General features: G+C 33.5%; 1 protein-coding gene across 1 annotated transcript in view; it reads left to right on the top strand.

Moving 5' to 3' along the window:
- Positions 1-15,552, top strand: part of LOC118196459 (EF-hand calcium-binding domain-containing protein 4B-like) — a 129,446-nt gene that overhangs the window by 75,717 nt on the left and 38,177 nt on the right. Inside the window, exons 7-10 of the mRNA XM_085823977.1 lie at positions 1,168-1,239; positions 1,415-1,530; positions 3,578-3,649; positions 5,355-5,457. Coding sequence (XP_085680103.1) covers positions 1,168-1,239; positions 1,415-1,530; positions 3,578-3,649; positions 5,355-5,457 — 363 coding nt within the window. The remainder of the gene's footprint in view (positions 1-1,167; positions 1,240-1,414; positions 1,531-3,577; positions 3,650-5,354; positions 5,458-15,552) is intronic.

The following is a 15,552-nucleotide window of genomic DNA, read 5'->3' as shown; positions in this document are numbered from 1 at the left end:
TTTGGAATAAACATGTGCAAAAACCAAAACAAAAAGCACAGTGACAAAATGCAAGAAAAAAGAACAAAAAATGCCGAAAGCAAAAAACTAGAAAAGAAATTTATATCTTTTGCTGCATCGTCATCAGGGGTTGTGGCAAGGAAAGAAGAAAAGAAATCAGCCTGTTTCTGAGCAATAAAGACACATTTTTTTTTTAAAAAAAGTTTGAAACTTAAAATAATCTAAGGAAAAAAAATCAAAATAACATGTAACTTTATCAGTCCAACTCTTACAGGCCGAAGTAAGCAGTGCATACAATTGCGAAACCATAGTATAAAAAAAAACGCAAACAAAACCTCAAAAAGCTTAAATTATTATTTAGAGTAGGCTGAGCTCAAAAAACAAAATCTGAAAATACAAGCAACGTAACATATGCTGAAATAAAATCATATGTAAATTCTGAAACACCGCAGCCAGGGTTAAATATATTTTAAAAAATCATAGCATCAAAATCGTAAATAATCGAAAGAAACCTTAAAAATTTAATAATAATAATAGTTTTGAAGTTAAGCTGACAGAGTCCAAAAAACATGTAAAACTGAAGGAAGCATATAAAAAATAAAATAAAAAATAAAAATAAGAGGAGTTAGTTCTTAAAATCTGTAACATTACAGCATCAAAAGTTTAGAGAAAATATATTCTACCTGTTTACTAGCTAAGTTATATATATTCACATAGACATCTCAAAGCTTGAATTTCGAATTTTTAATATCGAAATTATTTTTTATTCATTTCTCCTCTTTGTACAAATTTAAGGAGTTTTTGATTAACAGTTATGCTTGATGTGGTTGTGAAACGGAGGACTATGCATATTGAAAATTTGTATTTCTACATGCCATTGTTTTTTCACAATGCGAGAAACATACATACTTACATACATAAACAAAAGATTCTTCATTATTTAATTGTAACAGAGACAAGTACAAAAATAGCAGTAAAGGAGAAACATTGCCGGGGCTAGAAAAACTGCAATTTACAGAATAGCAGTTAGCAGTCTATTAAATGAAAATATAAAAGTTAGCAGTATATTAAATTAAAATATAATCTTATTTAGGATTTGAAAATTTTTATCTATATAAATATATAATTTATTTTTTTTTCTCTTTTGCATATATTACTCTTCTTTAGATGGAAAAGCAACTGAAGGAGTTGAATTCGGTTGACACGGTAACAAAATACGAAAATCTCAAATTGCAAAAAGTAAGAACTGTATGTTATTATTTTCAAGTATAAAGATGCTATTTTAGCGCATTAATAATTTATTATTATCGCATTATTGTTATCACATTGTTAGATTATACTTAAGCTCTTTTAATGACATTCTTAATTTTTTCTCCCATGAATTCGCAGCGTTTCTTGATTTTATTCCTTTCAGGACAAAGAGGCTCTTGAATCACGATTGGAAGCTTCAGAGCGGTTGCTACAAAACATGAAAACTCAACTGTCACTGCTCAGGAAACGAAGTATAGATGAGAAAAGGAAGAGGGCTCAGTGAGTATTCCACTTTTATTGAGGTTGGGGGGGGGAAACGTAGGAATTCAAAGCAACTTCCTATCATGTAATCTGGCGCAGATAAATAAATCTTACACAATCGTTATGAGCAAATATTGTTAAAGTTACGCCAGATGTTGCTAGTAAAAGTACGATAAAAAGTTTTAAATTCTGCTAACTTAAGGAAGGACTAAAACATCGCTGAGAAAATTAGGCAAGAGAAAAACATCGTACGAGAAAAGCAAGGAGAAAACAACGCAATTCTAAATAAAGCAATTCAAAAAATTTCATCAGTCCAATTTTATAAAAGAAATTTTTACTAATTCAGATTTATAAAAGAGATTAATTAAAAATTATTGATCAAGAAAAATCTCTGAAAGGTTTCAGAGCTTAAGGGCCACCCAAAAGTGTTTGTTAAGGTTTTTTACGCTGTCGCTGAGCTCGCAGTCTGCCAGTCTGCTGTTGCACTCCCTACTGCTAACCCATTTCTTTTTGTCTTTTTAGCGTTATTGTTAAACACCATTTTCTTTGCACATACGCCATATACATTTCAACAGCAAAATTACAAAAATTTTAAAAGCAGCATTGCAGTACAAGTTTAGAATTCACGATGCAGCGTTTTCTTAGTTCTTCACATCAATGTTCAATTTTCTTACTAATTGGCTTTACAAAGCTTTTCTTTTGTCTTTTTATTATAAACGTTTTGAATGTTTATTTTATTTATTAAATATGACGCTGTTGGTGCTTACGCGACACTAAATTCGATTCAACACCAAAACAACATTCAACACAAAATATTTTAAAATAACATATCTTTAGAATTTACGACAGACAGTGTCACAGAATAATTTAACCTCGCAGGAAGGCCTTGATTCGCAAAAGTAGGCGTAAACAAGCTTAACGGCTAGAAGCGCGCAACGCCACAACCAGAAAGGGCAGAGCCCACGGTTTGGAACGCACCAAATACAACGCATTGCAAGCAACGCCTTGTCCCTTGTGGGACCTATGGAATATAGTTATCTGGATAATTATTCAATATATTTGGAAATCTCCACTTTGCCGTAACACAGCATTGCAGTGGTATTTAGTATAAGCTAATGTGATATCGCTCGCTCATAACTGTTCCGAATGCTGGGAATTCGACCAGTTGAGTAGCGAGCATAACTGGTGCCTGGGGCCAAATACCTTTTTGGCGCCCCTTCCCCCTCCCCGAAAAAACACGGTTATATGATGAAAATCTTGTTTGGAGACCATTTGACGCCCCTCTGAGAGCGGCGCCCAGGGCATCATACACCCTCTTGCCCCCTCCCTCGACACTTCTCGTCCTTTGCAGGAGTGTAAATTCTAGCGTTTCAGGCTTAATGAAAATTTTACGACTTCCTGGCAAGTTCGCTGTTTTGCTGGATCCCCTTAATTTTTCGGAAGAAAACATATGTAACTTGAAATCCATATTGTTTGTTTGTCCATGAAACACACTTTTGAGGGAAAAATAAAATTTGTCTCTCGATTCTCGTATATTTTGCGGATGAGCAATACCCGCATTGTGAATGATATCTACCGCAATTCAAAATATTCATACCCATATCCTATGCTGTTGCATCGTTTAGGAGATTTTCGAACACCAGTCGACCTGCGAAAGCGGTGGCACCGTTATACCACGACATGATTATGAAGGCATCCTTATACATGATGGGAAGATGGCTCTGATTTTATTTAATAATCTGAGAGGATGGATGCCTTTGTGGAGAACTTTCTGAGGGAAACTGCCACATAGTTACGTTACACATGAGAAAACTAGAAATACTAACCGTACAGCCAGCTCATTTCTCTAGGATGAAACCCAAAGCAAGTAAAAATATAGTGTGCAACGACTTACCGCTAGGTCGCTGCTAGGCCAAACAGCAGGGAAACAGATTTGTTTCCAAAGGCCATACATATACATGATGGGCAGAAGGCACTCGTTTTGCAATTAATCTACCTGTTACATTAAGTTATTTACCACATAATGGCAATTTTCTTGACTTATATATATTTTTTTTTTCCTTAGAGCCGCTCTAAAGGTGTCTGAAGGGATAGCCCTGGAACGAGAGAATTTAGTTATAGAGCTCGAGAACCTTAAGTAAGATCTGATTTCATTCTATTTACACTTTTAAAATTCCTTTCAGTCTGTTCATTCCGTCAAAATGTTAAACTTAGTAAAAGAATTTTCTTCTTAACAAACTAAATAAAATACCCTTTTTCGTTCTATTATTCACCATTAAGCTTAAAAACTAATTACCTGAAGTACCCGAGTTGCCCTGGCTTTACGCATAGTGAAGAGGCTTCATTTAGGGGGATGAGGGTAGTTTCAAAATTTCAAGTAGACAGCGATTTTCTTCTTATTTAGGTTCAAGATGAAATGAGGAAAATGTTACGAATCTCGAATAAAACTGTAGAACTAACATGGAACGGTTTAATAAGAACTGAGACTTACATTGCCGCTGGTTATGTCTTTTTTTTGGGGGGGGAGGGGGAGGGATGAGCTTTTTGAGAATCACCGCTTAAACTCTGGTTTGAAATTTCTACACTGTTCTAAAAAATAAACGAACAAGACGCCATCTAACGGTTTTAGAAGAACCGAGAGCGCTAACGCACCAACGGCGACGTGAAACTAAGATTGAGTGACGTGAGCGTAAAATTCTAACTTAAACGTCCTCTGACTGTAAATTCCGTGTGGTGTTTTTTCGAAATCTTACTTAGACGGTGACCTTCTTCTTGTTTTGAAGGTCAAGGTTGCAAAATTTAACGATTTTTGGATGACCGATTTGGCCTGTAGGCAACTTTAAAATATCTTACGCTTTCTTGAATAGTAGTGCACTGCCGCTTGGAAGATAAAAATATTAAATTCGGCAGTGGCAAAATATTTCTTTTAAATTGCTGATTTTTCTATTAAATTTGAAACGTAAATACCTTACGTTTTGCAAAGTGGCAACAGAAAGTTTTTAAATCGCTGAGCTTGTTAATCAAAAGTTGAATAAATTCGCCCAGTATATGAAATAAATGAATAAACAAAATTCGAAATTCAAAATTCAGGTGGCCACATTCGCATGCCGTTTTCGCACATGGGTTCAAAGTGGTAGACAATATGTGCCGCCGTTTTCGCACAACATGCAGACATACACGAGGTACATACATACATACATACAGATTCTTCATTATTTAACAGTAGAGATTTCATGTTCTATGGGAACTTATCCTGATAACGATCAGGAATATGATCGATAATCAATATGAAATCCTGATTAACGATTTAGAAGAATCTTCCAAGCACCAGTGTGTTGCCATTCAGCAAAACGTAAGATACTCAATTTTTCTTTTAAATCCAGCCTGTCTCTTATTGATTAAAAAACTCAGCGATTTAAAATAAAAAAACGCAGTTCTTCATTTGTATTATTATTAATTACTGTAAAGGCTTTTATTTTCGCGAAGCTTTAATTTTCGCGATTTTCGTGAACCCGTCGTAATCGCGAAAATTTAAGCCTCGCGAAATACTTTTCTTTTTAACTTTCTCAACTTAATTTTGAATTTTTTCAACTTTCGGTTCTGCTCGTATAAAATTTGCAAAATTTTCAGCTCGCGAAATCACCGATATATTCATTTTCGCGAAAATTACTGCCCGCGAAAATAAGGGCCTTTACAGTACTAGCAGAAATGACGCTAACTGGTCTCATCAAAATGACTACATTTCTTTTCCTACTTTTTTAAAAAAAATATAATTCAGTAGGTGGTCTGCTTTAATATCAGTACATTGAAATGTTTTTATTCACAATTTGAACATTTTACAGAAAAATCAACAAGCAGCTCCTCGACGAAAATGATGAGCTGTCACAGTCGGCGGTACAACTGATAAGCGCTGTCAGCAACACTCCACAAAGGACGAGTCCAGAGGTAAATTGGTAAATACTCCAGACTTTCATTTTGTGCAGTTTTACTGGAAGTACCTAGAACGCAGCTCTTAAATAAAACTATAAAGCCCATTCTCTAACGTGTAGGTGCGCATCTTGTTATTCTTATATTTTAATAAATTAAGTTTTATCAGTCCATAACGACTATTAGTCTCGAACCACGATTTTGCGTTGTTTCACTTTACCTTCGAGCCTGTTGCCATTCGGAAAAATGCAAGATATTATTTTTTCATATTGAATCTGTTTGTTATTCATTAGCAAACTAAACTATTTGAAAACAACAGATTCAATTTTTAAAAACAGTATTTTTTCACTTTTTAATTTTATTCAGGTACTTACATATTATCGCAACCAATTCTGTAGAAGCGATCAAATAATCAGAATGTGTCAAACTCTGGCAAACGTTTACGCACAAACACTTTTCAGGTAAACATTTTCGAGACAATCTTTCGGTAAAGCAACATCGCCACTTCCGCATGCCTTTATTTTGTTATATTCGGTGTTCAAACTGTTTTTATAGAAAAATTATGGTATTTTTTTGCTTAAACTCAGTTATAGAACGTTCACTTGTGGAATCTGCAAGCAATGGAAGAAAAACTGCTGGAAAAGTTCTGCAGTAGTACAGTAATTTACCGAAAAACCGCTAAAAGGACAATGTAGAGATGCATTTGAGAAAAAGCTTGTGAGCACTGCCGAAGCTGGGCGCAATGCCGGGTTTGTGCAGTTCTGTTTTTTTTTTTTTTTTTTTTTTTTTTTTTTTTTTTTTTTAACGAAAATAGATCGCCATGTACACGGGCAGAAGAACAGAGCAAAATATTGCAGATCGATTTCGAAAAAAATGCAAGTGCTTTATTTTGTATTATTTATTTTTTAATGGATCATGCAATCTTTATATAAGAAAGACCTTGTATTTAAAATTTTATAAAGTATGTTTAATTTTGATATGTTGATAATGTTTACCGACTTACTATAAATGTATATAGTTTGGCGATCCTTTTGGAATACACGAAAATTACCAACTTGCACCCGATAAATAACTTTTAACTTTTCATCTGTAAAAAATAGCAAGATTGCGACTTCGTTGTTACATAAGTACCTGATTGATTTAAATAAAAATGCATTTCATTCATGAAAAATAATTAGAAACATTATCTATTTTTACAGAATTATATCACATATTATTATACTATATACAGAATTATATCACATATTATATTATATACAGAATTATATCACATATTATATTATATACAGAATTATATCACATATTATGTATACTGAAAATATACTGAAGATTAAATATACTGGAGATTTTTAAATATACTTCCCATGGATCTTCATTTAGTATCCCATAAATGTTTTGCTATTCCACCCGAGAGCCTTTTCCATTGATAATCCTTATTGATAAGGCCATATTAAACTTTAAAAGAGTCGTCTTGGGTGGTTGTTAAAATCTGAACCCTTTCAGGTTTTTCCTTTTTTTACGTCTTCTCTTGCATTCTAAATTATTAATATTATTTTTACTGTTTTATTTTACTATATATTTCTGGGCAACAATGAGCAGTAAAGTTAACAAAATAAATCAGTTCATGAAATGAAGGAAAATCTTCAGTGTACGCAGTGCTTCGAGTAAAAACAATGTTAAACATTGATAAACTCTGTTCAGCTGAGTATTTTTCACGCATTTTTTTTTTTTTTTCCTCATTGCCTGTTTACTTCCTTTTACGAAGTAAAGGAAGTATTGCAATAGCAAAAAATTTCAGATATCATAATTCAAATTTTGTATATGGGACTTCTATAATATGCAGCTGAGCACCTCTCTTTTTCGTTTCAATCGGCCACAGCAAACGTATATAAATATGTTTGCCAACTATATATTATTCGGCTCGGTGAGTCACGTTTTCTTATATGCTGGTAAATGGTGCATTTTTTGCATGGTTAACATGATTTCAAAATTGGAACTATGTCTAGATATTAATGTTTATTTTTAGAACAAAAAGGAACTATTAATTCCTTGCTTAGTATGTATGATTGCCACTGACAGCAAGAACGCAATAACGGCGACGGGAGCCTAAGGCAGGTGTCGTGAGCTGAACGTTCTAACTCTTAAGGCGCAACGCTCTAAGTGTGGGCCCGTGGGGTGGATTTTGGAAATCTTCTCTAAACTTCCTATTATAAGTCAAGTGTGCAAAATTTGATCAGGATTGGAATAAAACCATAGATTTTGCATAAATTACTCATGCGCAAACAAACAGAGACTCTTCTTCATGTAACATATATAGATGATTTTAATGAATCTAGCCAGTGTAATTTCACGAGTCCGGCTAGAATTTAGTAATAATTCATTTGAATCTGCGTTTATTGTTTTTAAATGTCTTTGTCTGTTAATTAATAAAAGAATAAACTTTAAAAAATTAAATATTTTACGCTTTGTTGAACAACAACGCTCTGCCGCGTGGGAGATAAAATATTTTAATTTGAGAAGTGGCAGTGCATTTCTCTCGCATCGCTGAGTCTTTATTCAATTCGAAAGACAACATATGCGTTTTACTGAGTGGTAATACACTTCTTTTATGTAGTTGGGTTTTCCCGTTAAATCTGAAACGTAACTACCTTGTACTTTGTGCTAACACAAAACTTTTAAATCATTGAGTTTTTTTAAAACTATACGAAAGTTAATTACAGATTTCAATTCAAAATTCTAAATTAAGCGAAAAGGTTTTACTTATATTTTTTTTCCTAAAGCTTCTAATCCGGGCCAAGCTTGCGTAGACAAAATTTTAAAGAAATATACTTAAAATTTATACTCCAAGAAAGCACTTTTATTTAAAATAATTATTGTATGTCGAAAACGAAAAAACGTAGTTACAAAACATTGCATATCTACCCAAAAACAGACAAAAAAAAAAAAAAAAAAAAAAATTGCAACCGACATCTTACATCTCTTTTGAAATTTGAATCTTGTTGCCAATGTTAGTCACATAAAGAAAAACGTAACATTTTACAGAGCGCCCCATCTGGTAAAAATAGAATTGTCTTTTTTTATTAAAATTATTATTTCTTCTTGGAGGCCATTTTCCACCATGAGTTTTAAAAGTTCATTAAATTCGCGTCAGATTTATGCATTTAAAGTGTGCAGACTCCGTGGGCTTGTTTTTGAGAAACTATATGTAGACAATGATCTTGCTGTTGTTTTAAAGATAGAGTGTACAAATGTTCATCAAACTCAGAATAAATTGTAGATTTGTGTGAAAGACAAATGCACGGATACTGTTGTTTATTTATAGCGATTGATCCTTTCATTTTGCTCGGTATGTGATGTTACCTATCTATTAAAGTGATACATTTGGGAGGAGGAAATGTGCTCTGCTTTTCGAAGAAAAGAGATCCGCATCAAATCTGCTCTCGAAATGCAGTGAATGATTTTAATAATTAGATTACAACCAGGAGTAGAATTTTGCCCAACTTTAACGTCAACTTTTTAAAAATCCCCGTTTATTAATTATTTTTAATTCGAGTAATTTCTTTATAACTACGAATTTCTAAGTTGGCAACAACATGCTCCGAACGATCGATTTTTGTGCAGCAGACGATACGCAGACGCAGAGACGAGCGAACGAGAGAGGCCGCAGACGCAGCTGAATGAAGTTACGGAGGTGTAGTCGCAGTGCGTAAAAGACATGGAATTCTTAAAAACGGAACACTTAATTTCATTCACTTTGTAACCAAAGCTTACAAACGTTCTCTTCCACTTGTGGTACAACATTCCAACATGTTGCATGAGGAGCGCGCAAACTGTCACGTGGATATGGTCCGACGGACGGATTTTGACACTTGATGGTAAGAGAAATGTGAAAACGAAATCTTAGTGAATTCTTAACTATTTTAATAATGCAGAAATTAAAAGAATAGCTTAAAGATTTAAAACGCTAAAATGCATTTTTATGTAAATTTTTCGCTCTTTAATGCTACAAATCCTTGAGGCTATAATATCGATATCGTAAAGTATGACACAAAATATTTTCCTCTATTATTCCCTTCCTTAATGAACAGAATAATAATATAGCTTATATCTTAGAGGGTAATGACAATTAAAAATCAAAGTAAACAAAAAGGACTGAATTCTAACATAAAAATCGTTTGTTTTTCCCACACCATATGGATTTCCCTCTGCGTGTTTTCTCCCTCTTTTTTTTTTTTTTCCTTCTTTTTTTCTTTTATTGTCTTCCTGCCTGTTGCTTCGTTTTCAGCTATCAGTAGATTTTTTTCACTCCAGTCTGAATCGAAAGTAATATAAGAAACATACGTACTCAGATTATTATTATTATTATAAAATAGAAATACAAAAGTGTTTTAATGCATATGAAAATTATTCTGAATTTTAAAATACATATTTATTTTAACTAGAAAGTGGTATTTATTTACATTATACTGAATTATAGAATATTATGATACTTATTGCAATAGAATATTAATACAATGTGATATTAATTACAGAGTATGACACCTAGTGTTACAACAATTAAAACTGTCATAAATATAACGGCAATTAATTCATAATTAAAACCTAAAATTAGTATTATTAGCAATTTTATAGAAAGCATATGGCATAATAGTTGAATAGAAATAGCAATATCAAACATGTCATGCCCTCGTTTTACATATTTTGTAAAAGTTGAAGGGTAAATAAGAATAGCAAATGATGTATATTTTTATAAGAACATGTATATTTCTGTCTTTTGTTTTATACATTTTTATTTCCTTGTACAAAGTCGAGGAATATCACGAAAAATATCGGTTAACAGATTTCAAATATCCATTTGACCTTTCTCGAATTCCTTTTGACAATTTTTATGCGTGACGTCTGTACGTACGGACAGAATAAAGGAATCTTTTTTCCAAAACGGATTGTAAAAGGGATTTAGAATGGATTGAAAATGGATTTTTTTCGTAAACGTATGTACATGCATATGTATCTAGTATCATTCAAAAACCACTGGCCGAAGAACGCTGAAATTTTGTATATAGGACTTATATATATATATATATATATATATATCCATCCTCCTTACTCTGCTTAAGTGCCTACTTGCCTTTATTTTCGAAATCGGTGGTCGAAGTCATGTACTTCCAATTATAGAAGTGTTTTAGATGATGAAAATACTTATGTTTTGGCAATTTCAAATTTTAAAAAAGTATTAATTTTGGATAAATAATGAAATCTAACTTTCAGTGCTGTCTCCTGTTTCCTATACTTATATCTGGGAATGTTTTATACTCGTTAAGAAAAAGTAAAAATACAAGAAATGTGACTTGTTACGACCAAAACTGACCGGGATATTTAATTTCAAAATTTGCAACTTCTGATATCCTTTGAGGGATCGCTTAATTAAGTTAGACTAATTCGAGGAAATAAATTTAAATCAAGTGCAGCAAAAGCACTTACAACAATTACATCAAATCCATATTCAATTTTCCTTTCATTTATTTTACTAAACATTTTTTTCTCCCACTCTTTTAAGTTTTGTATAGTTTCTAAAATTCATTTCCAGGTCGAACTGATGATTCTGCAAAATACTCTTAGTTGCCTGACAGGTTTCGACGAAGTGGATATTATGGCTCTTAGCATTACACATTTCACAGTTTTCCTTTTCTGAAGGGCCCACCAGCGGCCGAGCGGTAAAGTCGCTGAACACTGGTAGTTCGGGCTGAGGCTCGAATCCCGCGAACGGGCTGGCTGCATGGGCGTTTTCGTGGTTTTCCCCATGTGTAACGTGTATACGAGCCAGTTTCCCTTAGAAAGTCCTCCACGAAGGCATCCCTCCTCTTAGGCAGATAGCCCTCGAGGCTTTGCCATAATCACACACACACACGCCTTTTCTGAAGTTTAAATCTAAATAAATTAGGCGCTAATCGTCCGTAGCCAAAAATAATCTTATTAACGTCAGTATTGTTATACATTCTCTTTCTACCAATATCTAAACTTCTCCTGTAACCATTTTCCTCTTCGGACGATTCTTAGCGTTCTCTTCAGGGTTCAATAATTTCTCATTTCATTAACGCAATAATTCTTCTACAATATAATATAGGTCCAGGTCTTGATCTGCATGACCCAGGGCAACTTCGTTTGCTATTATGTCTGCCCTCTGGTTTCCAGGAAATCCCACAGCCTCGATGCAAATACAATTCAATGCAAATACATGGTGTGTTTATCATTCAGAGATCCAAAATCATTTTTAATCTGATCAGTCAGAGTATTGTCACTATAAGTACTGAAAATCGCGTCTAAAGCAGACATACATATATGAATGTATGTCTACGCCTCTTTGACTAAACTATATTTTCCTTCCATTCTTCACAGACTGAATAATAAACACTTTTTCTGCAATTTTGAAGTTACTCAACTTCTAACTGGACATGGTAAATTCAATTCATATCTGAAGAGATTTAGATTATCTAGTACAGACTTGTGTTCATGCAGTTTAGGAGGAGTGCAAAATGTCGAACATTTGTTGTTCTATTGTTCAAAGCTCAAGAAAGGACGAAAGGAACTCAGTTCTAGGTTAAACTCCGTGAATATTACATTTCTTCTCCATCTTCACGTATTTATCCAACATAAAATGGCTTTCTCTTTCTTCTGTAAATTTATCTCTTACGTGTCATCTGTGAATTTGTAAGTTTATTTTATTTTGTGCTGTGTTTTATTTGATAGTTTTTTTTACTTACCTCTGTAAGCCTTGTGTAATACTATGTGGAGCACAAGGATTTAAAATTTTCAATTAAAAAAAATGTATGTCTACGTTACATATACGAATAGTTTTGTCTGTAAACCAGATTTTCCTTTATCCATTTCAGCACATAAAATATAGTCCACAATTCGGCTTGATAAACAGTATTTCAGCCTATCTATTGAAAATTCTCTTATTTTCAGTCTCAGTCACATGAAAGTATACCACGAAATCGCTTCTGAGTCCACTGTTTATTTTAGAGTTTATAAATCTGTATCAGTTTTTCTAGTACCCATAAATGTTTACTCACTTACTTCACTCACCTTTATTTTACTCACTACTTTAATGCAACACTCTTGTTTTCGACAGGATGAATTCAGTTTCATTATTTATTTAAAAATCACTTTTATTAATATCTACATCCAAAATTTCAAGTCCTCCACAAAACTATTTCTTAGACAAGTCCTTTCACAAAAGCATTTCTTAATTTCACATTTCGATTTTTTAAAAATTTTGAGTCCTTTCACAAAACCATTTTTTAGATCCACAAAACGATTTTCCAAGAATCGGTATTTTTTATTCCTTTTACCTAATGGTAAGGATTCTAGGTTTCTCAGATAACAATACTAGATATTCCCACTTCTTTGTAGGAAGTAAAGGAACTATTATAGTACTTGCGAAAAATTTTGGTTACCATATTTCAACGAAAATATCCATTTTGACCGCCCTCGAATCCATTTAAACGATATTTTTGCGTAATATCTATACATATGGACAGAATAAAGAAATCCTTTTTCCAAAACGGATTGTAAAATAGATTAAAAAGATATTTTTATTTGTGACCTCTGTACTTACATACGTATACAGGGTGATTCTAAATTACTTTTACAAATTAAGAGGGGTGATAGTACTCATCCAGATGAGCAATAATTATCATAGAACATTGGGTCGCATTCTGTTCTGAGAGGCAGAAAAGAATATTAGAATTCCAATCTGAACTTATAAAAGTGTTGGGAGAGCGAAAGAACGAGACGAAATGTTGCACAATTAGTTTAATGGCAAACTCACAAAGACTGCAAAAAACGGATAAAACGAAAACTTGGCGTTCGAGTGTTAATTTGTGCTGAGACTTTAATGGCTAACGCTCAAATGCACATCTTTGGTTGGCAAGGTCTCAACCTCGCAAATGATTGGAACAAGTTAATTATCTAAATTATTAAGGAGAAATTATCTATTAGGGAAAAAACTACCTTGATATCAAGTATTAAACTACCTTGATATCAAGCAGTTGTTTTTATCTTAACCATCTTCTATCCTGTCTTCCTAGACTTACTCTGCTGCGCTCAATCTACTTGAAGCGCTCTTCTACGGGACACGAAGTTCTGACAACCGGAACGCAGCATGAGCTTTTTGTGCTAATCTCGGCATGCAGCAGACGTTGGAGTTAGTTGGTAATATTCAGCCCTTGATTACATAATTAACTTGTTGCAATCGTTTCCGAGGTTGAGATCTTGCCAACCAAAGATGTGCATTTCAGTGTTTGCCATCCAAGTCTCAGCTCTAATTAACACTCGAACCCCAAGTATTCGGTTTTATCCGTTTTGTGCACTTTCTGTGAGTTTGTCACTAAACTGATTATGCAACATTTGGTCTCGTTCATTCGCTGTCCCAACATTGTAAGTTCAGATTAGAATTCTAATATTCTTCTTTTCTGCCTCTCAGAGTGGAATGCGACCCTATTTTCTATGGTAATTATTGCTCATCTGGATGAGTACTATCACCCCTCTTAATTTGTAAAAGTAATTTAGAATCACCCTGTATATCTTCCATAACTCAAAAACTAATAGCCGTAGAAAGTTGAAATTTTGTTATGGTACTGCTGTAACATATAGTTGTGAACCTACCCTTTTCGTTCCAATCGGCCGCATCAAACATATATATATATATATATGTAAGAAAAATAATATGTAAAAATTTAATTAGCAGCCTAAATTAATTTCCCTTCTCATTCTAAAAATAGTAACCCCTCTCTGCACTGCGTCATTTCGAGAAAAAATCCATGCCGTATGACTCTTACATAATTCTGATGATGTAAACGAAACTAAAACTCTTTCACAGCCAATAATAATTTTACAGCAATATTAACCATCAAATCAGAATGCTTTGAGAACCAGAACTAAGTCTGACTTGAGATTTCATCATGGACGTTACGCACTTGCTTTCCACGCTTTGGCCTGTCTACACTGCTGTCTGTCTGCTCTGCTTTCTTGCTACAAAATTGTCAAAAATGTAAGCCTTTCGGAACAAGCGCATTTAATGTGCCGACTTGTGTGTTGCCGCAACATGTTGCCGAAAATAAAACTGAAGATTTAATCTGTATTCACCTCCAATTTCCTGGTCATTGCTTCCTGCTGAATTTATTACAAATTGAGTCGACAGGACACATGTCCTGTGCGTTGGAATTTCAGTGGAAATGTCATCGCAATGTCTGCAATTCAGGATCTTTCCCCTAGACCAGTACCTTCTAGAATTTGCTAGCCTATTACGTAACCGTTACTAAAAATAACGAATACGCGCCATTTTGCGTCAGAAGCTCGCCTCTCCTCCTGTTCTATACTCCGCGCTGCTCTGTCCATCCTTCTTTTCTTTGTTAGAATGTTATGACGCATAAAGTTGAACTTAAATCATACGTGTTTTAAACTACTATTGAATATGTGATTTAGAGGATTTCATATGAAGGAGAGCATGATCTACGGTAAAATTTGAATTAAAGTTATGGAATAAAGATGTACCATTAAAAGCTAAACCAACTTGCCTCTTCATTTGGATTAGCCTTACCACTCTGCAAAAACTATGCCTGAACTTTGATGCCGAAATATCATATATATATATATATATATATATATATAGATTATTCATTATTTATGGACGGCTGAGATTTCCTGCTATGTTTCAGCAAAATTCTAATCATAGCGTTCTGAATCTATAGCTGTAATAGATGCTGCTTAATATCCTAACGGTGAATGTTATCATTCGAGTATTGTTATCAATTTCCTAAAGTTCGTTCCTTTTGTACAAAAAAATACGGAAAACACATCGGTTACGGTTAATATTACCAACTATTTTACACTATTGTTTTTAAAACTGAAGCAAAATCACCAAATATTTGGAAGTTTGGAATCATTTGGAAGTTCTAGAAAATATTACTAAAATCGCAAAATAAGGTCATAGTCAAAGGGATAGAAAAGGAAAATAATTTTTAAAAAATAATTGGAGAAATAACGAAATCTAGCTTTGAATGCGTTTTCCCTGTTCCTATACTTGTATATGGGAAATTTTCGTACTCTTTA

This window comes from Stegodyphus dumicola, chromosome 9, assembly GCF_044657685.1.
Source record: "Stegodyphus dumicola isolate Sdum_Otavi_A_Nest chromosome 9, ASM4465768v1".
NCBI classification, from domain to species: Eukaryota; Metazoa; Arthropoda; class Arachnida; order Araneae; family Eresidae; genus Stegodyphus; species Stegodyphus dumicola.
Note: the sequence above shows the minus strand (reverse complement) of the source record. Positions and strands in the feature narration are given on the sequence as shown.